This window comes from Scaptodrosophila lebanonensis, unplaced genomic scaffold (assembly GCF_003285725.1).
Source record: "Scaptodrosophila lebanonensis strain 11010-0011.00,11010-0021.00 unplaced genomic scaffold, SlebRS2 tig00000072-arrow-pilon, whole genome shotgun sequence".
Taxonomy (NCBI): Eukaryota; Metazoa; Arthropoda; class Insecta; order Diptera; family Drosophilidae; genus Scaptodrosophila; species Scaptodrosophila lebanonensis.
The window spans coordinates 1,744,861-1,772,100 of NW_022060558.1; the positions used below are offsets into that span (position 1 = coordinate 1,744,861).

General features: G+C 39.5%; 2 protein-coding genes across 2 annotated transcripts in view; one reads left to right on the forward strand and one right to left on the reverse strand.

Moving 5' to 3' along the window:
* The window catches only part of LOC115625126 (cadherin-87A), a 36,654-nt gene that overhangs the window by 7,695 nt on the left and 1,719 nt on the right, over window positions 1-27,240 (forward strand). The window contains exons 2-11 of the mRNA XM_030520040.1: window positions 17,633-17,722; window positions 17,787-18,133; window positions 18,197-18,342; window positions 18,520-18,827; window positions 19,230-20,344; window positions 20,451-21,515; window positions 22,445-23,044; window positions 24,196-24,794; window positions 25,044-25,827; window positions 26,964-27,239. Of these exons, the coding sequence (XP_030375900.1) occupies window positions 17,641-17,722; window positions 17,787-18,133; window positions 18,197-18,342; window positions 18,520-18,827; window positions 19,230-20,344; window positions 20,451-21,515; window positions 22,445-23,044; window positions 24,196-24,794; window positions 25,044-25,827; window positions 26,964-27,239 (5,322 nt within the window). The 5' untranslated portion in view covers window positions 17,633-17,640. The remainder of the gene's footprint in view (window positions 1-17,632; window positions 17,723-17,786; window positions 18,134-18,196; window positions 18,343-18,519; window positions 18,828-19,229; window positions 20,345-20,450; window positions 21,516-22,444; window positions 23,045-24,195; window positions 24,795-25,043; window positions 25,828-26,963; window position 27,240) is intronic.
* On the reverse strand, window positions 21,555-22,391 carry LOC115625127. Its single transcript, XM_030520041.1, has 3 exons — window positions 22,070-22,391; window positions 21,803-22,003; window positions 21,555-21,673 (listed from the first exon to the last, which is right to left on the reverse strand). The coding sequence occupies exons 1-3, from the start codon at window positions 22,315-22,317 to the stop codon at window positions 21,559-21,561; spliced, it is 564 nt and encodes a 187-aa protein (XP_030375901.1). The 5' UTR covers window positions 22,318-22,391; the 3' UTR covers window positions 21,555-21,558.

Genomic DNA, 27,240 nt, shown 5'->3' on the forward strand with positions numbered 1-27,240 from the left:
ATTGTCTTTATAAAAAAAAGAGCATAAGGCAGACAGCAACGAGTGAGTTAAAGGCGTCGTCCCTGGCGCGTTCCTTTGCCATTGAGCCAGGGCTGTAAAAAGGCGTTTAAGGAAATGACAGATAAATTTGCTTTTAAAGCGTTTTAACTGTCGAAGCTGCTTCTTTTTACAAGTATATACTCATAGAGGGCTACTGCTTTGTTGGGCCGCAATCGACAGCAGTCATCCCCGAGCAGTAACAATAACAACAACAACAACTAACAATGCCGCCCAAAAAACAATCATGGGCTTCACTGCTCGGCAACAAAATCCGGAAAAGGACGTAACGCGCGCGTCAGCTGACATTCATCTATGCGTGGGCGGCATGTTGTGGGTGCTGTACGCAGTAACAGCTGCGATGGCGGACATACTGGAGGTGGCAAGAAGGCGCGGTGGCGTAGTGGCGTCATGGGCAGGGCCTGGTGGTTCGTTGGTTGTCTGGTCTGGTCTGGTCTGCGCTGCTTGCCTCTCATAAAATATTTCAATATTGTTACAGATTTTGGGCTGTCGCTTTGGCATGTGTCATTATTTAAATATTTATTCTGTGCAAAAACCTCAACAAAGCATAAGAAGCGCGCAAAAAAATGTTATTTAAAGGCTTAACAACTGTGATTCGTCTGGTTGTGTTAAATTGAATAAAACGCCAAATTGAAAAAACCATCAACAAAGTAATAATAATAATAAAAAAACGTCGCTTTAAAGGCTAATACTGCACATATATATAGTACATCTGTACATACATATGCCACGCCTTTTGCGGTGGCATTACAATCGACGCCCAAATGTATGCAACAATATTTGTGCGCCGCATAAGTCGCACACACACATACGCCGAGGAATACACATGCACTGGGCACATTTACATTAAATTTCAATTCAAAATATTTTACATGCTTATTTTTGTTGGCGCTTACTGATTTGGCCACCTCCTCTCCCTCTCAGCCAGACACACCCTCACAAGTACAAAATACAATCGCATAATAAAATCGCACCCATTTATAACTAAATCCTGACATAAGCCCAATTCCAGCCACTGGGCCGTATGCTGAATGCCGCTAAATTCCCAGTAATTTGAATAGAATTTGCGTTACAAATACAATTTTGTATATATGTTTATACATGCGCCTGTTTGCAAATCCGTTTTATGGCATCATATTTCTTTTCTTTTGAACACCCTTTACAAAAAGTAGAGTGTTGCGTATTTGTATTTGTATGGTATTTGTCGCGAATAAAAATGAAAGGAATCTGTGCAGGAAATGCACCTAAATGCAGTTATGTGATTCGAGTACTCATTGAGTTACCACAATTATTTTTTAAAAAACAATACAACAAAACAGTGCAACCAGAGTGTTTATCAGGGTTTTTGTGTATTTTTCTTGCACTTAGACATTATACAGGAAACCTTAATATTATTTTGATTTACATATTCCCCATGTATGTGCATATGTGCCATAAATATATTTAGTGAATAATTATCAAAGTTAAATCAATAAAAAATAGAAACTTGATAGTATGAAAATAAATAAAGTTTTCATGTAATACTAAAAGTGTATTCTCACACAAACTCGCCCTACTTTACAAGACTTTCTTGCCAAATAATTCGCAAAAAGTTTTCTCATTTTACTCGGAACATTTAATGTTTGTAGAGAGATGCCCTTGGTTTTAATTGCAGTTACCTTAGAATCAAGGCATATCTGTGAACTTTGGTAGACTTGTGCGCTAACTTTTGTGTTTGTTTGTGTCTTACGAATTTCATTTGCCAATATTTCTATGCTTGACCACCCAGTTAATTATATTGTCTTGAAGAGTATCAATGCTTTGGTTCTTCGGAAAACACGTTCGCTTGAGGCTTCTTTTAATTGTGTTGCCTTGCTAATTGCAGATACAATTACGCTGTTTATTGTTGATACTTACGTGTACTGCTCAGCTGTCATTTGCCGTACATTTGTTTTGCATTATGCATTCGATGAAGCGGTGCAAGCTGTTATCTGTCTGCCAAGAAGACGAGCAGGCTAATAGACATCTCGACATCCCCACCGGCAGTTAGAAGCATCCTCTGCAATTTAGCTTTCTCCGCGATAGCTCCGCACTCCGTGCATGTTGGTGTACGTGTGTTCATTTCCGTTTTATGTTTGTGCAAGTATTTATGTAAGTAAAAAGAAATACTTACTGCCATAAGTGCTCACTAAAATCACTTCCAGTTTGCTGCTCTGCACATCCTTCCACTTCCGCTTCTGCTCTCTCAACAGTCGACGGTGGCTTGCACCCTGGCTATTTTGGTCGTCCTCTAAGTCGTGGTCGTCGTCAGCTGTTATTGTTTGTTAATATGTGCCATAGTGCTGGTAACTGTTGTTGTTTTTGTTGTTCATATAGTTCTTTATGGTGTAGTTGCTGCCATTCTTGTTGACTATTTTGCTCACGTAATAACGATAATAGCGCTTATTTCTTTCATTTCTCTATATTTCGTGCACCACTTCCGTTCACCATGTACATACGTTCATACCGTTTGTACTATGAGTATGGTTGAATCTGTGAGTCAGTCAGAGAGCTTGAGTTACGGCTGCTTCTGCTTACTGTTATGCTGTAATTCTTTTACATTTTTTTCCACATACACAAACAAAATATTATTTTTGTGTCGCACTTTTATTGTGGCATCAAAAGGGCTTAACTGATTCTGCTTTCCGTCGTCCCCCCACCGACTCGGAGCGTTCACATCGGAAAACGAATTGATAAAAAAAATCACCAATTGAATGTGTAGTGAAAAGAACGTCTGATGAAGCGAATCGCAGAAAATTATAAATGAAATCAGCTAGTTCAGGCAGAACATAGTACGAGTATGACCAATAAAGTACATCAAATTTTAAGTATTTCAAGCTGCTTACCTCAAAGCTGTCTGTGTAATTTAGAACAAATTAAACTATGTTTATGTCTTTACATTAATTATGATTTCGATCTTTCGTTAAACTTCAATTGAATTGTTACCGAGCAGCTATAAAATGATGTAAATAAATAGCACTTCTAAATATCTGAAGCATTCATTTATAGAACAAATTAAACCATGTTTAATTTTTTACATTAATTATGATGTAGATCCATCGTTAAGGTCTACAATTCGGATAACATATATAATTGTATGTCCAAACTTCAATTGAATTGTTACCGAGCAGCAATAAAATTAAATCAATAACACTTCAAAATGTCTGAAGCATTTATTTTTGCCGAATAAATGTACAAAATGTGTGTAAGGTACATTTTACTTATGCTACGCCTAGGCAAGGGCATGGATTACTTCATAGCCATTTCTCGGGTGCAGTATGTACAATGAGTGTCGAATTTACTTTTGTTTAGACGCATATGATATTTAACACTTATGGCATGTTCGAACTTTTAGGTACTTAGAAACATGAATAAAATGCGTTTTCGTTACATTTTTAAGGAGATTTTTGTTTCTCTTAGGCATTTATAATAGCGAAGAGGAAATAATTAAGAAATTAATCAAGATATATTTTTGAAAAATACAACGTTTCAAAATGGAAGAACAACTGGATGAAAAACAGTTTATAAATTATAATCTCAAAAAACAATTGTAATGTTTGCCTTTTTGCCCACAACAGAATGCTCAATAACACTGCAACAAAGAAAGGGAAAAGCTAAGGTGCTGTTTTTCTTTTTATAAACATATGTTGTTGGAGTGCTCCCAACATAAAATTTCACAGCCATCGCTGCTCTGCGCTTATGTGTAGAATAATTATAACAATTTAAAAAATCAACGAAAAAAATAAAATCTTAATTTTAATAAAGCAAAGTTTTTTGAAACTTGACATACATAACCATGTAACAGGCAGAAGGAGGTCGTGGCAGACCCCACAAAGTATATATATTCTTGATCAGCGTGACGAGACGAGTCGATCTAGCCCTATCTGTCTGCCCGTCCGTATGAACACCTGGATCTCAAAGACTATAAGAGATAGAGACACCAAAGATGCCTTATGTGTGTAGGCTGTGCAAGTTTGTTTTATGTTTTTGATTCCCCCCCACACCTTTTACATGAGTTCGAACACCGAGAGAAGTGAAATAGATGCAAATTTTTTTTAATTTTCTTTATTTTTTATTTTCTATAATTATTGTAAACATATGTACAGAGTACTTCAAAGTCGGGACACCCGAATTTAGCTTTTTTACTTGTTAATCTGATCAATTTTGGTACTCGGCTTGAGTTAGGGTTTATAAGAACCAGCTTTAGTTCTGTCGCACTTAATATTGATAAATGAAATTTTTAATGAGCATTGAATTATGGTTTATGCTGCTACTTTTCTTCCTCTGCCAAGTGATTCGTGTCAAACCTGCCTGTTGTTTTGAATTCTGATAGGTAAGCTCCTTATCGTAGGGCTTAAATCTACATGCATTATTTTGCCTTTAATCTCTTTCATCTACATCTACATCCACACACACAAGCCCACACGAAAACACACACGCAAACACACACGCATTGTATTGAGAATATCAAATGTTAACTTTGCCTCAAATACACTCATTGTTTGCTTTGCCATGACGCTTTTCGAAATGTTATTATTGCCATTAATGTAATCATGTTTGGCCTAACAACATTCAATATCATCATGGAAATGTGCGCTTGAAGCAGCTCCAGTCAGTCGATAATTATTTGGACCGCATTTGGGGCACGTACCACAAACAAGCAGACTTGAAAAGTACACATAAAATATTGCATATTGCACACACACTCACTGAGACACCACCTGGAGGAATGACAGATAGTATAGTAAGTAGGGCCGCAGTCATTAGTCGTGCGTGCGCAAATATTTTGAGTGTTTCCAGGAACGTGCATGTCTGTCAGCCTATACTCGTATGTTATCCATGCCAAGCAGCCTGCACCCGCTTCGGTTTCCCAATTTGAAAGTCAGCATCAGGTTCTTCAGGTGCATCAGGTACGCCCGAGCCTGTTGGCGATGCATGCGAAGTGCAGCAAAGAATCGTTGCCATATTACTCTCTCGCATATATTATAATATCAATAACTGTAAAATTGACGCTACGTTGTGGCAGACCTGCAAAACAGTCAGTCAGACAGACACTCAGACACACAGACAAGTTAATGGGTAAGTGCACCCTAGGCCATGATTGCAAATAAGTGTAATGGGCCTAGGTTTGTAAGCCGTTGTGTAATGTGGTTACCAACAACATCGCAAACAGCAACAACAGCATCACCACAGCCTTCCCGTTTGTAAGTGCAGCTATGTAGACACTTATTAGAGGCATTTCCACCCACATATACGTATATGAGAAGCACACTTGTAACTACACACTTAACCATGCACTGATAAAATAAGAGCATTACAGAGAATTGAATGGATTACAATTGCTAATGATATCGAATTCTAAAGAGTAATAATAATAGGAATTGAACAGAAACTCTTGTCGATATGTTGAAAAGCACAACCAGCTGCTGAATAGCCAGAACTGTGTGCGAGAAGGGAGCGAAAAAAACTAACGCAGTACGAGTATTTGTTTTTTTATTTTGTTTTAATTTATGTATAAATAAAATGTAACTTATTAAAATAAGTTAAGTAGACTAATCAAATCACTTTTAATTTTATCTAAGAAAAATGTATCCACTAGTCACAGTGCATTAATTCATTAGAATTTTTCTCGTCGCACAAATAAGCAATAAATAATTAAAAAAACAGCCGCTGAACATTAAATGTAATAGGTACTAAGATAACCCTAAATGATCTTTTAAAATCCGGTGTAATTAGGTACTCACTTGGGTGTATGTTGTAGGGTGTTGGAGATCAGGGGTGCGGCTTATTGATTCGTTAGTTTCTTGCTGTTTTTGCAAACGCCAGCCTTTTTCAGCGAATCACCTCTATGCAAAGGTGCTTCAGTCTTTCGATATCTTCCGATTCCTTGCATTTCTTTTCCACCAGTTATCTGTTGTGATGCCGTAAGACGCTTAAGTAGGGACCTGTAAGCTGTTTATGTTTCTGTAATATCTTAAGCTACTGCCAGACGGGCAAATAATTTGTTTAAATTTATTTTGCTTTCATCAATTTACAGTATTAGTAGATTTTTGTTTTGGTATAGAATTCGCGTATGTTCTAATTGAAGTAACACTATAATTATCACAACTTGCGCGAAAGCTAGTGCATTCTCCGCTGATTTGGAATCCCCCCATTTTTTTTTTCGAGTGTTTACACATGCATATTCATATCCAACTCTGTGCAGCAAGTGCATTGAATTGCGGTTGCCGTTAGTTGCTGCTTCAATGCTTGCGCCACGCTCATGAAACGTCGCAAACACAAAAGTGTGGCAGCCACATTGCCAGAGCTTTTCTTGTCATCGTCGTCATCGTGCTGTTGTTGTTGTTGCTGTTGCTTTTCCGATAATGGCACTGTAATTTAAAGCTGCTGCAGTCTGTATTCTATCTCTGGGGTACCTCGCTGAAAACTTACACAAAGCTGTGAAAATCTGAACAGACCCAAGGGAAGTTCCCTTCTGGTCTGGGCGTTGCCTTAAGAACAAAGGCATCCAGTTTTGTACAAAATCTGTGACGGCGACGCGTTTTAGGCAGAGCATGGAATAAAAATGCTTAGCTTAATATATTATTGTGCATTAGCAAATGCTTAACCCTAGTTGGGAATTCGTGATTGAACTGAGACTTAAACCAATGGAAATGAAAATATTTCATTCTGAATGCATTTAAAATAAATATGTACAAATAAATCTTTAATGGTATTGTTAAAAAATATATTATGCTACGTATATTTATATTTTATATTATTTATGATTAATATGTACATCTATCTGATGTGAATACCAAAAAAATAATAAATATATTGTAATTAAATTTGAAGCAGAGTTTTCGATAGCCACATTTTTTTTGTCACATAATCAACATAATATTCGAGTAAATGTTAATATTCCAATTTATTTCCAAAACAAATAAAATAAAAGAGTATTAATGAAAAAACATTTCTTTTAAAAATAATCGCACAAATGTATATTTTTATATCAAATATTGTAAAAATGTAAAAATTGTTATTGAAACATGTTATTGATTCACTGCGGGTTTAAGCTTAGTTCGTGTTATGTCAACAACAAAAAAGTTGTGACATAATACATTTCGACGATTTATTTGCAGCATCTATGCTTAGGCTGGCCATTTCTGAGCACAAGCCTCCTTCTTACCCAGGCCACCAGTCAATCAATTTCACAAAACACCATACACATGAAGAGGGGGAGTACGGCATTGTCAAGTACCAGTCAGTATATAAAAAAATATATACAATATATGGAAACATTGCTGCATTTGACAGGCAGTCAAACTTAAGCGACCACTCAACGTTGAACAGTCAGAACCTGGTTGGTCCCAATGCAATAACAACAATAGCAGCAGCAGCAACAGCAACAGCAACAGAAAGGAAGCAAGCACATTGCCATTAAACACAAGACAGAGCCTTAAATTGTGAAATGAAAGAGCAAAGCAGGAAAGGCAAAGAAAAAAGTAATTCATAAGAAATTTCATTTCCTGGCACTCAACAGGCAAGCAGTCAGTCCCCTTCATAGTGGTCCCTAAAAGCTCAACAGTCGGTGAAGGAAGCGGCAATGCCACAAGCAATGGGAAAGGCTCTCGGCGCTCGGTGCTCGGTGCTCGGTATTCGCGTCACTCATTTAGCTTCAACATAAAACCAATTTAAACTTGTGCTGGGACAGCAATCGACATTTATCCAGAGCAGCGCCAGAGCACCTCTGGCCAGTACCAGTACCAGGCTTACCTCCCATCTGTTTAACGTTTTTCAATATGCAACCAAACAAACTACCCCGAAAAAAAAAAACAATTTTAATTTCATTCTGCGCAGCACTTTTAAGTCGCTTTCTCTACTTACCCAACTCGGGAGCAGCCCTCACTTATCTTCGAGATCAGGTAGTGGAGGTGGGTGGTGTTTTAGCAAGGTATGGTCTGCTCATAATACGCGTGGGAAACGAAGCATTCGGCCACCTTATAAAACTTGGCAATAACTCACAATGTTGCTTTTTGCCTTTTCCTTATGCCGCTTACGCTGCCGACGCTTAATGCCTAATGCTTAAAAACAACTTTTTGATGCTTAAGCGCGGCACGTCGCACACTCATAATTATGAAGCCAAAACGGTTATGGATTGTGTTTTCTATATCTCTCTAGGTGTGTGTGTGGGTGTGTTGTTTGTTTGTTTGAAGACAAAATTAAGCGACTGCCAAGACGCACACACACGATAATATAGTATATATATTAGGACCCATGTAAAGCAAAAAGCCTGCGCCTAATGAAGCTACTGAACGAACGAGGGGGGCAACACAACACTGGCAAGGACCGGCAAGACAAGACCCAAATTTATGCCTAATCTCAGTAGCGGTACCAACAACAAACAAAACAAATAACTGCAAAGCTGTCGCCAAACTTTCTGGGCGTGCCCAACAGGTGCGGTTGCCACAGCAGCTACTAGGCGGACAGGCTGGCTGGCAGGTGGGGGACAGCCTGGATGTCTAGGCTTAGTTAAATGCAAGTGCAATTTAAATTCCAAATTTGTTAAACTGTCACAAGCGTTTTGAATGCGAAATGAGCATGGCGGGCATAACACATGAGAATAACGAGGGCTGGAGCTTAATCCGAAGCGGGAGTAAGAGGTCACATTCACATCTAGAGGTGGGCGAATCTACACATACGCCACAAATCACGTTCACGATATGTGATATGCTAACATTTTATTACGACCCTCAAAATTAAATAAAAACTGAATTCATTTGAGCTTATTAAATTGAGTAGCAAATTTTGTGAATCTAGCTTTAGTCCTTATACTAGTTTAGTGCGAATGCACGCCTAGAAGTAGGCGGGGCAGACCCCACAAAGTATATAAATTCTTGACAAGACGAGGCAAGGATCTTAGAAAGTATACATAATAGCTAGAATGTCTAAACTTGGCACTCAAATTCGCCCAAGTCCGAGAAAATACGAATATGAGTTTTTTTCTAATGCGTTCAATCTAGGAACTAATTAAGATGTCGTTAACGTTCATTAGGCAATCGCGATAATTACACCGATCATTCTTCTGACTGCTACTTTGAATATTTAAACGATATATCGAATTTTCTTAAAAACTTGGCTAACTTGAATTTTTAACATTTTCCAAAATTAGTTAGCTTGGACTACAATAAATTATAAATTCAAATATCCGTTGTATTTTCCGCGAACGAGGATCTAACTGAAAATGTATTGTGTAAATATTATTTATATCCATTGCAGATAGTTGTTACACCTAATTCTGCTTTTACACGGTTTTGATTTAACACAAATTTGAAAATTAAAGATTTTATCAATATACGAAATATTTATACGAAATTATTATATTCAGCACGATTTAAAATAACATATGATCAATGTCTTTTTTACACGGTTTTTTTACACAACTTTTTGTGGAACTAATCTACCGTGTAAAAACGGAATTAGGTGTATTTGATCCCAGAATTAGGATTTGTGATAAAATGGGATTTGAAAAATAACATTTTTTCTATATGTACTTACTTGTAATAACGTTAACCGTCGACTGGGTGTAAAAAGCGTTCTGACTAATTTTCGCAGCTTTCACTTCCGACCTTTCATGACCATCTCTATCGCAACAGGAGCAGCAGAGGCATAATTATATATGAGTGTCGAGCGGTGAGGAGTGTGCAGGTGCCGGCCAAGGAAATTGCTTTAAAGTAGTGGCAAGTTAAACAAACAAGCAGCCAAAACGCAAACAACGTTGAATTACGATGCCACACGCACGTGGTTGCCAGGATTGTGTGTGTGTGTGTGTGTGGGTGTGTGGGTGTGCATGTCTTCGTGCGTGCGTGGCTCTGTATGTGCGCGTGTGTGTAATGTGTAGTAATGATGTTGGCGCCACTCAAGCGCACGGCCCAAAGATGTTGGACTGAGAGTGTTGGGCGTCAAACGACGGCTGGCAAGCTTATGAATATATTATAGAAAAGAACCAAAACTGGAGCAGTGGGTTGACACAGGGCAGCAGTGGGTTGGGGCGCTGACGCTGATGCCGCTGAGCGAATGAAACAGACGGCGGCGGCAACGCAAATAAAAAGAGCAATTTTAATACAAAAAAAAAAGAAGGAAAAAATAAGAATAAGGCAAAATAAAAGCAGAAACAAAATTTTCAAGACAAGTAGCCGTAGGTGAGCGTCGAACCGTGGGCTATGAAGGGGGCCCAAAGCAAGCGATAAGGCAAAAGCGGCAAGTGAAGATAATGCTGTTTAAATAGAATAACGCCCGGGACCAGGGCACATTGCAAAACGCCCTCTGGCACAGAACAGAGTGCAGGACATAAAGTAAATGGCAGCACTGACACGCACACGACAAGGAAACGCAGAAGCAGAAGAACACGAAGAAGACCAGCAGCACGGCACGCGAGTTGTCGGCAGGATATGGAGGGGGATATTAGGGGGAGACTCTGCAGCGCAGCTCGTACAGGTGATTTACATAGCATATTTAAGTGGAGCACTTTGTGAACTCGCACGATATCATCATCTACCATAACAAATGTTACCAAAACACACACATACATGCATGTATATATATACTATATGTACATATATGGAGAAGAAAAGAAGGCATCAGCAACGATAACGAATTGAGAGGAAATAAGCTAGGCTAGAGAGTGGTGAGGAATGTAAAATTGTTGGGGGAGTGGAGAGAGCCAACGAGGAGGAGCGTGACAAGCGACGCAATGGGAAATCATAAAAAGCATCTTTTCTTCTTCTTTATTTCTTTTCTGTTGCTTCTTTCATTTTATGAATAAGATGTATTACAAGCGACAGCATAAGGAGTTTGACATTTTTATTATGCTGCCGAAGTGTGGGATAAAGGGTGTGCGAGAGAGAAAGAGAGAGAGAGATAGAGAGAGGCAGTGGCAGAGGGCATGGGAAGAAGGCGTTCGGGGATGCAATAGCATGACAAACTGCCAGCAGCTTTAAGTTAAAAGTTAACATAAATCAAGGGCATGGAACAAAACATTAATCCATTAGCTTAACTGTCATGCCTTTACTCACTTTTTTTGTGTGTGCTGATATGCGCATTTTCCCATTAATTTTATTTCACTTATTCTGTAAATTGCATCAAAACAAAATTTGTGGAGTTCACTTAAAAAAAGTGTATATTTAAAAATCGATCATGAATTAGTTTCTAGTTCTATCAAAGATTAAATGTTCTGTGGAAACATTTCCTGTTCTGTTAATTTTATTTATTCATATAACACAGACAGAATTATGTTAGCAATGGGGACTAGGGTTCCTGTTCTGTTAAACAATTAATCAAATATAAGGAATCAAGGGCGTAGACAGCTTTTACTAAAGGGGGGCCCAAAAAATTAAAATTTTGATTAATTAATGCACGCTGCATTTAAAAAATAACGTATGCATATGATCCAAATCCAACTCAGATACATTTTAAGGCAAAATAGAGCGTCATAATAACGTGTGGTAAGCAATCATATTTAACTTCTTAAAATATAAAAGAAATACATAGCAATAATTACTCCTTAAACTTTTAAAGAAAATATTTCTTTTTGTAAACGCATTATCACAAAAAAGTTCTATAATTTAGCTATAATGGATTTTGTGATTAAATTAGAGATGTCTGGATTCGAGACTGATCCAGTGCGAGTAAAAAAGTTAAAATTATCGAGCGGAAATATGAATGAAATACGTTTTAGTATTATTTAAGAAAGCAAGAGTTGATGTTAGAATCGCAAGCATCATAGTTGAGCGCACAAAAATAAAACAATTTTTTAAGGAAGCAACTGAAAACAGTTGTTGTCCCTTATATCATTTTTTTTCTCTTAAAAATTGAATGCAATAGTATTAAACTATATGGCAGGTTAGGCTAGTTGAAAATTAATGGGGAATACACCCATAGTAAACATCTATAGGACACACTTAAATATACTATATGTATAGGTATATACAATGGAATAATATTTACAATATTTTAAGATTAAATATGGAATATAGCTTATGATATTAAATTACACATTTTACACAAGGGATCCCGTGGTGAGATCTTTCGGGTGGCACTTCTAAAGTCTTATCTTCCGAGGTCTGCAGAGTAGCCGTCTCGCTAGTGCGTTGGGGATATCACTCATATCTAAGCTATAAAAGTTACCTTTGTAAGCAGTGCCAAAGTTTTCCCAAAAAAGTATGCTATGGAAAAAGCCATGCGCGGTTTTGACTGCCAGTAATCTGGCTTTAAGTCGACAGCCGCTTATTTGCAGTGACGACTGCCTGAAGTGTGTATAAACATAATTCAATTACTATTGCCTGCAGCATACAGACAAGAAAAATCACAGCTGAGGCGCTGACAAACAAAACGACGCACAAAGTTGGTGGCAGCAGAAAAAAAAAACAATTTATTTTAAATAAATATGATTTATTATGTTTGACATGGTTTAAACTCACAAACACACATACGCCCACATCCACGCGGGGACTCTGGGATGTAAGTAGCGAAAGGCAATCTGCAAGAAGGATTGAAGCAAAAAGCCGCAACGCGCAACGAGTCTGCATAGCAACCGAAGGAGGAAAGGAGAGGAAAACGAAAGGAGACGAGCCGGGCCGGAGTGGCACTGTGGCGACAGCAGGCAATAAGAGAACATGAGATGCCATCTAAAGCATATTTGACTTAAGGTGTACTCGGTTTTCCTCCCACTTTTACGACACTGGCGCGTGGCCCACCGCCACCTCAATGTAAATTGGAAAGGTTGCTGTTTGCCAACTTCTCAGAAAAAAAGAAAAAATAACTGGCATTCTGTGTACATACATATATGTATGTGTATATAAATACACATTTACATATACATACATATAGTGTGTGCGTGTGCGTTTGCTGAAAAGCTTAAATGTCAGATGTGCTGTCCCTTAAAATCTATCAACAGGTTGGGGTTGACAAACAGGAAAAAGGAAAATGCATATACAATATACATAAATTTACTATATAAATAAAGCTTATGCTAGCTGGGAAACTGTCTGTTCGTTTGTGCGTGTGCAAATAAGATGAATAGGCAGACCATTTAGATATTTGAACATATTTGCTGTTGATATGCATATTTGAGATTTATGCCCCTAAAGTCAACGCTCTAAGATAATCTACAATCGCATTCAGGTTCAATAAAATATTTGAAAATGTAAGTTTGAGGGCCTGAATGCTTTCAACCCGTGTCATTGAGATATTAAATAGGAATGTCTTTGAAATCGGTTTTGACGGTATAAAGTTTCTGGATTTGTATAGCCTTCACTGAAAAGTGGACGTTTAAATCGTAGATAACAGGGTATAGGTACACACGATATACGATCAGCAATGCATGGCGAGTCCAAATTCCGTCCGTCTATGTGAATCACTTCTTCTCTCACAGTTCTTCTTTTACACAGATTTTATGTCGGGACTAACCAGTCAGATATAGCTGCCATATACGAGAAATTAGATGATCTAAACAGAGTTGTATCAAAACGTTATTTATTACTAAAAATATTGAAACAAAATTAAAATTTTAAGTCATATCTGGTGGCATTGCATCTGTTCTGTCGGTCGTTAGTTTAGACTATGGTCATCCAATAGGAAAAAACTACTTTTTAATGAAGGATACGATAGTACGGAAACAGTAGGGTATACACGTAGACACAAAAATTATCATTTTGCCCAATGCGTATGCGTTATACGTATAAGTAATATTTTAGCAATGGGACAATTGTCTTATTAGGCATTGTTATTCATTTTATTTCATGTACAGGCAGCCAACACCATCTACTGTCAGAAGCATTTAATCTGTCATTTAAAATAATTCTCAGAAGGTTCCTATGTCTATTTGTAATAGATCTCGGTCTGTTGTTAAGTTCTTAATTATCTCTAAATTCTATATATTTTCAATGCCACCCAGTGCAACAAACTTTACAAAATATTTAATTTGCATTCTATTAATTATCTTTTGTCCACTTCCCTGATGTCCACTGGTGAAGATTGGTTCTTAATTTGTGGGGAGACAACTTTTCATTACCCTTTCACAGCTACACATGGTGATATACTTGAATCCTGTGTTTTCGGGATCAGTAAGGTGAAGCCGATAAATAAATATTCCTTGCTAATTTTCAAATTATAAATTAGTACATGTTAAATAAATTGTTAAGAATAAGAATTATATCAATACATAAGTTCATACCTTAAACAAAAATAGTCTCTAATACAAATATATTTAAAAAAGAATAGAATGCCTTTGCGGGGTCTGCCAGGCCTCCTTCTGTGCGTACATTCATTGGTGCTTACCCTTTGGCTATAGGGTATTAACATGTTTATATTATGTGTGTTGAAACTATAGGGTCTATAGATCTTATTGATAAAATTCTGGTACATGTCCTGTAAGTCCTATGACTCCATTACCCCCCTTACTTTCATAAATTAATTGCACTCCCTAATCAGATGTTCCTATAAGTATCTCCCAAAATCTTCCTTCCTTTAATACGATTCAACCTTAATACAAAGCGTAAATTAATTATGTTTATTTTTTGTTTGTTTAATATACTATACCAGCTGATAAACGTGTGTCATTACTCTTTAAGTCTTTTCTATTCTTGTGCTTCCAATTTTGCTGATAATGGAAAATAAAACATTTACCTATATACAAGTATCTCAACACCATGACTGAATTGATAATATCAGTCTAATGAGGCGTATGCGTAATTTTATGTGCAATTATATTTTATTTGATTCAATTTCCATTTCATTAAATAATGTCATAGACATGCGCCTCATTGTACATAGTATCTCTTCATATGTATGTTTAAAGTATCTATCTATAAATAACAAAGTGTTGTCAGCAGGCGCAAAAAGCCACATGCACCAGCACAAAATCAGCTTATACCAGAAGGACAAATCAGAACAATTGCAAAATTGAAACAAATGTAGCAACATCGAAAACAACATAAACAATTGCTAGTTATACTCGTACAATAATGAAGCCAACACAATAGCAACCAGTTGAATATATTGAACATATAATCGAAGAATTGTTCTTTAGTCTATTCGTGCGTGGGTCAAAACATAAACCTGCATTACGTAGGAGTATAATGCACTACAAACACGAGTATACTATACATGTATACTTTTGCAAACACAAGCCAGGGGAGTGGTCTTTACTTACGTAGTCGGTTATCGTTGAACAAATGAACACAACCAGCAAATTTTCAGAGCCAGACGGAAAATATTAGTCATGCCATTGCGCATTACTAATTGGCCTGGTCCTCATCCTGGTCTTGGCACTATCTGTATCTTTGTACGGCGTGGGCATGTATATGTATGAGCTTAATGAAGAATGGTGTATATATGTAGCATTCACTTCTAGTTCATAGAGACAGCTTTTTGATTGCATATTTTTTTACTGAGTTTAGTTTGCTTCTGGTACTGGATAGAGATGGACTTTGGAACGCGTTGTGTTTCCGATTCCACTCAATTAAAAACAATGTGGGTTATACTTTAAATATCGAAAACTATTCAAGCTGTGGTTGTCGAACAGGTCTTTTAATGCGTAAACAACACCGTTACGTGTGTTACTATAAATGGCTTCAGAACTTAACTTTAACATTTTGCAATACACATTGTTTCTTATATCATGTTACTGTTTATTAAAATGCGATCTTAGTGCACGAACAGAATGATCTCCGGAGTTACAACTAGAGTTACAAACTTATTGCCCGTAAATCGGCAAGTTTATATTTTTATCAATGGCATTCTACAACATGCTTAAAGCAGAATCTATTTTACGAGCGAAATTAACGAAAATAATCGTCAGATATCAAGATATAGGGCCTGGCTCAACGAGCTAGCAGGAATCCCTCGGCTCGAACCACGCCGTAATCATCATGACAGAGGCATGATTAAAAATGGAAAAGTTATGATAACATTTAATAATTGTCCAACCTAGAAAAGATCTGAAATAAAGATTAAAGATTTACAACAACAACAAAAAACAAGAGATAACGCTACAGTTTAGCAAAAAAATAAAATAAACTCGTCCTTTCTCGGACCTAGGAGAATCTGGATACCAACTTTGGTTATTCCAGCTTTTATAGTTTCTGAGATCCTTGCGTTCATCCAGACAGACGGACGGACAGGCGGACAGGCGGACATGTATAGATCGATTTCTCTCGTCATGCTGATTCAGAATATATATACTTTATGGGGTCGGAGATGCTTCTTTCTGCTTGTTACATACTTTGCACAAACCCTTTTCACCCTACGGGTACAGGATATAAAAATAGATAAATATCAAAACATCAGATTAGACGTCTCCTTAACTACTTTAAGACATCACTTCTTGGCAAAAAACCGCCTACTAAATTTAGACCAGTTTTAACAATTAAAACGAATATTAATAATATAATAATTAATATCATTTGATCAATTTGAAAAGTGTACGATGTGCCCTTGTGTTGTTGGTTTTCAAATGAATTATGTATTTTATGTATCGCTTATGGGACTTTTTGAAACTTGCACCCGGAAGTCTCAAAGAGAAGTCTAAGTCTAAGCGTCAAATGTCGGAAGGAGGTGTGGCAGACCTCATGTTATAGGTACACGAGTGATCACCATGTTGATACGAATCGTTATACATATTCCCGTCCGTCCGTACGAGCATCAAGAGCTTTTGCACCATAGCTAATGTGGATACCAATCTTGGTATGCAGACTAGTCTTTTCCATATGCAGACCAAGTTAATTTCAAAACGTAAATAACTGTCATACGAGAATAACTTTTGGCTTATGAGGAAATCACAATCCAATATGATATTTTAAAGTTTCGCTCTAAAGCCCTAACATTAGATAAATCATTGCATATACATAGCTGCCATAGAACCGATTGGCGCATCACAGTTTATTTGAGTTGAAGGACTGTGGCGGAACTCTAAGGTCCTACTCAAATAATTTTCGCAGCTCCGTCATGTGTGCGCCTGAAATGTTTGAATCTAGGGAGTCTATATGGCAAACGAGTATGTGTGGATGCCCCCGGACAAATGTGCTCTTCCGGACGCCTAAAGCAAAAACGTGCGCATGAAAACATTTTGGACTGGGCCTTTAAGCGAATTTGCTTAAAGTGCGCAATTTGCTGGACAGGACCAGCAGGACCAGCAGGACCAGCAGGAACAACATCAGCGACAGCAGCAACAGCCACTTCAATATTGTTGCTGCCGTTGCTTTGCCGCTGGCGTTGCTGCTATATTGTTATGGCCGTTGTCACCATTTGCCGGTGGTCGTCTGCCGTTTGCCTTGGTCCTGCGCTGTCAGCTAATTGAATTTTCAACATGAAATTTAATTTATCTTTGTGTTTGTTTACGCAACAAATGACTAAAAAACTGGACAACGAAAAGCGCCAGAAATAACAAGAACAAAAATTTGGGCGTGACCAGGATTTAGGTAATTTGAAGTACAGGCAACAAATCGGGTGGCTTAGTTAGCTGTTTTTGGTTTTATACAGACAAAATAAAGTCAACACACAACAAATTTTATCTTTATAGCCGACAAAATGAAGTGGCAGCAAGGCAGCTCTCACCACATCTGGACGTTGGTCCTATGGCTGTCGCTTGGATTGTGCGGTCTTGTCCGTGGTAAGTATCAGAGAGAACTTACACTAAATATGGATTGTAATAATCGTTCTGTCTACTCGAATAGCTGAAACAAATTTGCCGCCCGTGTTCACAGAAACGCTCAACAATATTGTGCTTTATGAGAATGTTCCTGTCGGCACGGTGGTCTTTCGGCTAGAGGGTTATGATCCAGAGGGCAGCAATGTCACTTTTGGTGCCATAGGCTCTGATCATTTCAGCGTAGATCCAGTGTCGGGCAACATTACGTTAATCAAGCCATTGGACCGGGAGGAAACTGACAGCTTAACATTTCTGGTTTCCATACGCGATCGTGTGGACGAACATGGCGAGTCGGAGCAGGATAATGTGGTGCAGGTGCCCATTACATTTATCATACTCGATGAGAATGACAATCCCCCGGAATTTTACAATGTATGATGAGCAATAGTCGATGCGATAAAAAAGCGGATTCTGCAATAAAGGGTTTCTTTTCAGACGCCCTATGAAGCCGATGTAAATGAAGATGCAGCAGTTGGCACCACAATATTCGATAAGATCTTGGTCAAGGATCGTGATACCATAGGCGAGAGCTTGGACTTGAAATGTTTGCCTCAGCAGCAAAGTCCGGAGGCTTGCAACAAGTAAGTGTGGTTTGAAAAATAGTTCGACATTTCCATTACAAATGTTAGATGTATACATTGCTGTTATCCTTTTCACAGTAAACCTTCTAAGTAGTCATTTATACAGTATACGAATTAAATTTAAAAAAACAGTAATTGACCTTAAATATGCCTATATTTGTACCCTTAAACCCCCAGGTTTTCGCTGGTGTTGCTGCAGCGCGAAGCCACTTTACTGACAGCGGCAGTTGTGCTCAACGACACGCTCAACTATAATCAGCGCATGATCTACCACTTCCAAATCGAGGCCAACGATGGCGTACATAAATCCCAAACTACTTTCGAAGCGCGGGTTAAAGATGTGCAGGACAAGCCGCCGGTCTTTCAGGGAACATTGTCCACAATCATTGACGAGGATAGTCCTATAAACACGCTCGTTCTAACGGTGCATGCTCGCGATGGGGACACGGGCGAGCCACGCAAAATTGTCTACGATTTGCTGAGCAGTAAGTGCACTAGGGAACACCCCTGAAATAACCTTAGCTGATAATTAAAATGACAATACCCAAAAGAAAGGAGAATAGACCATATGTATATATACGTGTAGTAATCCGTACGATATAACGTTGTCCTCCATTTGTTCTTTAGCCTCTGCTAGTTAAACATTTTTAGCTTTGAACTGACAAACCTGATGGTGTTATAAACGATCTGATTTAAAGCGAGTTGTTAATGAGGACGTTGTTGTAATAATGATTTGTAGCAAACGATTTTATAGTACAGGCATGAAAGATTTCAGGCATATTATCATGGATAAAGAAGAGAGAATGGTATTTATGTTTTAAAAGAAAATTGTGCACACTCTTTTGGTGTTTCTCGTATTTAATATGCCTGTATTTTTTTTAATTTAGATCCGGGCGATTATTTTCTATTGAACGCACATACCGGCGAGTTGCGAACAGCCAAGCCCTTGGATCGCGAGGCCTTGCCCGACTCCACTGGCTTGATAACACTCCTCATACGCGCTCGGGAGCTGGTCGATGGTGTGCCCAGCAATGATGAGCTTACTAGCGCTACGGCTAATGCCACAGTTACCATACGCGATGTTAACGACTCACCACCCACCTTTAATAAGAAGGAGTATGAGGTGGCCTTGCTGGAGAATACACCTGCCGGCACGCCGTTGGCTCTAGACATGAGTGTCAGTGATCAGGATGTTGGTGTTAATTCGAAATTCGCCCTGCGGCTGAAAGACGTGTCCGGAGTATTCGATGTGGAACCCAAACTGGTCACTGGCTATTCGCAGGTCAACATTCGTGTGGCCAATGGGACTCTTGACTATGAAAATCCAAATCAGCGCAAGTTCATTGTGTTAGTGGTGGCTGAGGAGACGGAAACGAATCCCAAACTGTCATCTACGGCTACCATTACGGTTACCGTATTGGATGCTAATGACAATAAGCCCAGCTTCGAACAGGAAAGCTATACGGCATCGATATCCGAGGCTGCCTTGCCGGGCCAGTACATAACTACCATTACGGCAAAGGATGTGGATTCGGGCAACTACGGAGATGCAGGCATACGCTATAGTCTCTCCGGCACTGGCGCTGAACTGTTTCACGTCAATGAACAAACGGGCGTCATTACCCTGGCGGATTGTCACGCGTTGACGAGCAACAGGCAAAAACTGCAAAGACGTAGACGTGACCTCAATGAATATTATAGCGATGCGCTCGAAATGCTGGCAGAGACCGACAGACCCGTGCCCCCGCCAAGCAATAAAGCAAATCTGGACAGCCGCGGTCTGATTAGCGTTGGCCCGCTTGAGATTAACACAGAGCCAACAGTGCAGTATACGTTAATCACGCAGGCGCATTCAGAGGCACCGTCATCGGCCTTTGCTAACGACAATTCCAACGGCAACGGCAACGCCAACAGCAAGCACCCGGCGGACGATGCATCGCCGTTGGCGCCGAAGACGTGTCTGGACTACGAAACGGAGACCACGTACTTTTTGTCATACAAAGTAAGTGATGGGGCGTGGGCAGATGTCGACAATGTGAACATTTCCCTTTTCTTTTCTCTATCCATTTATATATGCTGTTCCGTCTTCATTGCCATCGTCGCCTCAGGCCACCGACGACAACGGTCAAGGACAAACATCTGTGGTTTCGTTGCGCATATCGGTAAGAGATGCTAACGACTCGCCGCCCATTTGCGAAAGTCCGCTCTATCGAGCCTCCGTGGATGAGGGCGCTCATGTATTCGATTCGCCTTTGGTTGTTAAGGCACGTGATGCCGACACAATGTCCAGCATAAATTATCGCATAGTTGGCACTCCACAAATCGACGGCATATTCCAAATAGACAAGCAGACCGGACAGATTACCATACGTCCGAATGCCAGCCTGGATGTCACGAATTTAAAGAGTGATCAACTCATTTTTGTGGTCGAGGCTAACGATGGCCTCTTCACTGCCAATTGTGGAGTCAACATTACTGTTAGAGATGTCAACAATCATGCGCCCCATTTCCAGCAACAAAAGTATAGTGCGGTGGTAGAGGAGAACTCCGAGATAGGCACCAGTGTAGAGAAGCTGCACGCCACTGACTTGGATACGGGGAAAAATGCCGAACTCAAGTATCGCATACAACAGGGCAGTTTCGATGATTTCCGCATAGACGAACGCACCGGCGAGGTCTTCGTGTCCCGAAAATTAGACTACGATCGTCGCAATACTTATCAGCTGGAGGTTCAGGCCTCTGATCTGGGCACTCCCAGTCTAACAGGCACCGCCACACTTACTATTAACGTGCAAAATAGCAATGACAAGGATCCCTACTTTGTGCCCGCCACTCAACATGCCGAGGTACGCGCTGACGCCCCCGTCGGTCAAGTAGTCTACACCCTCATTGCCCTGGACCCCGATGTGGCCACACATAATGCCCTCGAATTCGCAGCCACAGAGATTACAGCCATCGATAAGGAGGGCAAGGAGGTGCCACATAGTGAGCACTTTAAAGAGTTTTTCACCATCGCCCGCAATGGCAAAGTGTTGGTCAACAAATCTCTGGATCGCAATCTATTCGCCGTCATGCGAATCAATGTATTGGTCACCGATAGCACCGCCCCGAATGTGCAACAAGGACGAGGCTTGCTCATAATACAAATAATCGATGTCAATGACAAGCCACCGGTAAGTACCCCTGTTTCAATTCTTAAAAACCAGTAGGGATTTGTTAACTTAAATTTTGATAGGTTAACTCGATTTCATCACTGCCGAGCATTTCTAGGCTGCGCGTGTCCTCGTCATTGCAGGTGGATAGATGATGATGCTGGTCTGCGTAGGTGTTGCTGAAATAAAAAGAAATTGAATTTGATAACTAAATGAAGAGTTTAAGAATTAAGAACATATTTTTCAAGCTATGAGGATTTCCACAAGGCTAAAGCTTAAAGCCTAGGCTTATGATTTCGACCACTTACAGCACTGAAATGCAGCAGATTATTTTGACCATCATCTTGGCTAGAAACACAGCAAAGACTGCCATGCTGTTTGGCTGTAGATAAACCATACTACAGTATCCGAGCACAGTTTCGTAAATGTTGAGCACCACATTGTCAATACACTGCACAATAATGGTGGGCATAAGCAGCTCAGCCTGCGTATTCGTTAGCAAGGGGTAGCTGGGGAGTAGGAAAGGGCAGATCTTTCATGATATGCCAATTATATGTTGAACAGATTTAGCTCACATGGCTATGATGTTCGTAGCCAGACCCAGAAAGCACAGAAGGAAGCGCGTCAGTAATAGCCCGGATATGAGTAAAATAAAGACCTCTCGTATCCAGACATCCTGCTTTGTCGATGCATTGACAACTACCTTGGCCTCGCGCAAGTCCGCGTGCAGGCGATAGATGTTGAGCGCAGCTGCCTTATAAAGAATGGCAAAGATGTTGAAGAACAAGATTTTGAGCTTGCCATAAGAAACTTCACGGTTCATTGTTGAGAGTCCACGCGCAGACAGGAAACAACCAGGGCTATTGTAATGTGTTTTTAATTATTTATTTACGCCTAATTTCGGTTTCTACACTATTCTCCTGGCTATCATGTATTTTTCTCCACCTCAGAAATTCAATGCACCTTGGAGCCCCGAACAGCCGATTATAAAACTGCAGATGGTTGAGGAGCAGCCTGTAGGCAGCATATTGGGAACTTTACAAGCCAGCGACGAAGACTCCAGCATCGGTGAATTCAATATTTCGGCCAACGATTACTTTGCCATTAATCACACATCGGGCGTCATAACAACAACATCGCGTATCGACTACGAAAAGGTCAAGGAAGTTAAATTTGTGGCCACAGTAAGTGATACAGGAGTTCCGGCGCTGACAGCCACAGCGGATATTGTCGTGGATATTATCAATTTGAACGACAATGAGCCGCACTTCACTCAACCGGAGTACCATTTCAACATCACCGAGAACTCACCTCGCGGCACAGTGGCCGGCAAAGTGGAGGCCTTTGATGGCGATGTGGGCGCCTTCGGAGAGCTCACCTATTCCCTGATTGGCGAGAACAACAAATACTTCACCATCGATGCCTACACGGGCAACATAATGGTGGCAAACGAATCAATACTAGATCGTGAGCAGGTCACTCAGCTAACGCTGACAGCAGTGGCACAGGATAAGGCGCCGGCAACAGTTCAGAAATCGGCCACGGCAACGGTAAGCAACATTTTCCATATCTTGAAAATAACTTCTAATCCTGACTTGTGTTCACACGGGGTCACAAAGGAACGGAGAGAAAAGATATAAATGTATAGTGAAAATACAAAAGTAAAAACAGAAATGAAGGGCTTTTTAGTGCCATGCATCTCTGCAACAATAAATATTCGAGATTGGGATAGACCTGACCTTTCCCAGCTTACACTCCGAGCACAACTGGAGGTCGTTACAATTATAACTACCTTTCCCATATAATTTTACTTATTTATTTATTTAATTTTATTTCGAAAAAAACACAAGCTGTCGACATAGATAAAAAAGCGTAAATAGGAAAAATCTGATCAAATTTCAATTATGTCTAACTCGATGGGGGAATTTTATCGGCTAGCTATGCCCCGATTCACAGCCAATTGTAGTCAGAGGCGTTCATAGACCTATGAGCAAACATTTAAAAAATAGGCAATGTAAATTATACATTACTTATACTGATAATACTTATAAGAGAAAGAAAACTCAAATAAATGAATACCTTAATAATTAAATAAAACTACATATAAATAAACGGAAAAAAGGTGGAAAAAGGACTTGGTTGGGGACGATTTATTACGTTTCATAACTTCATAACAGTGGGGTCACATAGGTGAAAAAGGCTTTTAGAAATGGATTTTCACAATTTTAGCAAAATATTTGTAGGTAGAATAAAATGGAGTCGCTCAAGTCGCTTTTGATATAACCCTTATATATAATTGAGCTGATCGACTTAACATTAGTTTTGAGGTAATTTTCCAATTATGCTCGCAGCTGATCCACCGATATTTTCCAAATAGCTAGTTATAGAAACAGGTGGTTCTAGACTGAGCCTTGATATAAAGAACATTTTGTTTACAGTTACATATTAGAAGTACTTTATTCCATTGTAATTGTTAACGTACAAATTGATTAGCAAACAGGACAGTAAAGCACTATTTTAGGAGATAGGAAAATAAATAATCCGTTGTTGCTGCCAAGATTTCATAATTTTGATATTTTTATGGATTTAAGTATTGTAATTAATTTGCATTAAATACATAATTAGTTATGTTACTAAATATTGTATTATTTCTGTTTCAATTGGGGAAAAAGTAAATTTCCATGAATACTTTTATTTTCAGATTTACATCAATATCCTGGATGTAAATGATAATGCCCCGGTTTTCACGCGCGCCGTTTACAACTCGACAGTGGCGGAAAATGCCGCCTACCAGCCACCTGCTGCGCTGTTGCAAGTCCAGGCCACAGACTTGGATGAGGGTCTGTATGGAGATGTGCGATACATCATAACAGCTGGGAACGAGGGGGCGCTTTTCAAACTGGATGCACAAACTGGCATAGTCTATCCAGCACAGAGTTTGGATGGCAAGAAGGGGGTGTATGAGTTAACCATATCTGCGCGTGACACGCAAGGGTCGGGCACCATGGAGAGCATTGCGAAGGCGGTAATTACTGTGCGAGGCGTTAATCAGCATAGACCGGAGTTTGTCATACCCGCACTATCAAATGCCACCATTGAGATTCCTGGCGACATTGTGCAAGCGGATTACTTGCTACTCACTGTGAAGGCTCAGGATAATGACACGGACGAGAACGGGAAAATTAGTTACCACTTGCAGCTACATAATCAGAATGTGCAGGAAACAGGAGAGTTCAAAATTGACGCGCTGACTGGGGAACTACGAGCCAGACAGCAATTGAATCGCAAAAATCGCGCAAAGTAAGTATTTGGGAGGATACTGAAAAGTAAAGTAAAGTAAATAGAGTTGAAGTCTTACATTCTGCGTAAATTATTTAGAATAAATTGCAGCAAATTTCTTTAAATATCAACGATTAAATAATTCGAATAATAATGAATATTGGAATGAGCTGTTGAAGCCAAAGAGAACTAGATATTCAAATACAGTTCCGACTTAAATTCGTCCGTACTATATCTGTAGTTGACTTAACAAATGAAGTATTTTTCCAGCTACGATATTATTCTGGTGGCACGAGATGCTGGAAATCCGTCATTCGAGTCCTTGCGGCTGCTCAGTGTCAGCATTGTAGATGCGAACGAGAATCGTCCGGAATTCCCGGATGCTTCCAATCCCTATTCGGTTTCGATCAACGAGAATAGCGGACGTGATGTCAAAATCGGTCACATTCAGGCAGCCTCGCGCAGCAAGCACAATCGCGATATTTATTACTACATGCTCCTGGGCAATGAGGATGGCGCCTTCTATGTGGACAAAACGTCGGGCGACATCTTCACCAACAAGAGCCTGGATCGCGAAGAGACGGATGCCTACACATTGTACATTCTGGCGAGCATCAAATCCGATTTGCACATATCCGAAGAAGAACGTGCTTCCTTCTCCATAAAGACTCTTAATCGGGATAACACCGTGGCCAAGGTACAAATTACTGTGCTAGATGTAAATGACAATCCGCCCGTGTTTGAAAAGTCCGTTTACTATGCGGGTGTTAATGCTAATGCCAAAATGAATGCGGCCATAGCGCTGGTCAATGCCAGCGACGCGGATCAGGGAAAGAACGCCAAGATAGAATATATGATTGTCGCCTCGAATCTGTATAAATTTGGAGCCACCAAGTCGACAGGCTCCATTGTGCCGAGTCCATTTGCCATTTCGCATGATGGACGCATTACAGCGAATACCATAATGGCGGAATATAATCAGGATCGTTTCGAGCTGGAGATTGTGGCCCGAGAAATCGAGCAACCGCAACGTTCCGCCAGTACAAAAGTTCATGTAAGTTTAAAAGTTTATTTATGGATCATCTAATCCTAAAATAAAAACAATTATAACAAAAAAAGTATTATTCAATGTTAACTAGCATTAAAGCTATTAGTATTTTTAATGGTCTATACTATGTTTTTTATAATACACCATAAAGTGGTTTCTTTTTAATTAAATGTAAAAATAGGGACAAAAATCAATTCGATTATTTCAAAGATCAAACATTTTTAAGGAACTCGATTTCATTTATGTGGCTGCCGCGACTAGCATCGCAGTAGAAAGTTGCCCAGACCTAGATGACAATTTCTGGCTCTATCTCATGAATGGGTTGGTCATTATTCGCCTTAGGCAGTTGAATCGTTAATGGATTTGGACCGGCGCACAATCCTGCTGGAACCAAAGATTGCCCAAGCCCGTTTAACATTGGGGAACAAAAAAAGTTTTGCCTATTTGGACCACCTGTTATGAGGTCTAGGGGTCACCAATCTTGGATCAAGTTTTTTTCTTTTTACAATAATTCATACATTGACGTTCAATCCTTTTATTATAGCCTTTTCTCTCGTATGGTGTACATTTAAAATTAATTACTATATTTCATAAGTATTTCTCCGATTGGAAGAAGATGTTATAACATGCTGGGCTTATTATAGCCTGTACCCAAAGGGTGAAAGGCTATACTAGTTTTGTGCGCATGTATGTAACACACTGAAGGAGGCGAGGCAGACCCCACAGGATGAGAAGCCGAATGGATATAGCCCTGTCCGTCCGTCCGTCTGTCTGTCCGTATGAACGCAAGGATCTCAGAAAGTATAAGAGCTAGAATAACCAAACTTGCTTTCCATATTCTCCTAAGACCGAGAAAGTACGAGTTTGAGTTTTTTTCGATGCACCCCCCCACTCCCCCGCAATTCGTGTTTTTTTTTTAATTTTTTTTGTTTTTTTTTAATTTTGTTTTTTTTTTTAATTTTTCTTTATTGTAGAGAGTACAGGCTATTTTACTGTCGGGCTTGCTCGACTGTAACGTTCTATCTTGTTTCTATTGATTTAGCATTTAGTTTGTTGGAATATGTCCGTTTAATTTGGACTATTTCGGGCTTTACTGTTAGAATATTAATAGCTACTAATCCGCTTTTGTTCTTTATGACTAGATTTGGGTCTTCGATGGCACGCAATTGGTGCGCGTTATACTCTCGCGTCCTCCTGAGGAGGTTTATCAGGAGCAGGAGGAAATCATAGCAGAACTGCGAAATGCCACCCAACACCGCATTATTGTCGACGAGATCCGGTTCCACTTGGATTCGATCGGACGCATACGGATGGATTGGTGTGATTTGTATTTCCACGCGGTCGATCCTCAAACCCAACAGATTGCGCCGGTCGATGAAATACTCAAGGATATCGATAGAAACTACGACTATCTGAAGG

Bases quoted from the DNA above. Each gene is read 5' to 3' on its own strand.
- LOC115625127 (XM_030520041.1), bottom strand. From the start codon at position 22,317: ATGAACCGTGAAGTTTCTTATGGCAAGCTCAAAATCTTGTTCTTCAAC. The intron at 22,004-22,069 runs GTGAGCTAAATC...CCTACTCCCCAG, and splicing joins GCTACGAACATCATAGCCAT to CTACCCCTTGCTAACGAATA. The intron at 21,674-21,802 runs GTAAGTGGTCGA...TTTTTATTTCAG, and splicing joins ATCTGCTGCATTTCAGTGCT to CAACACCTACGCAGACCAGC.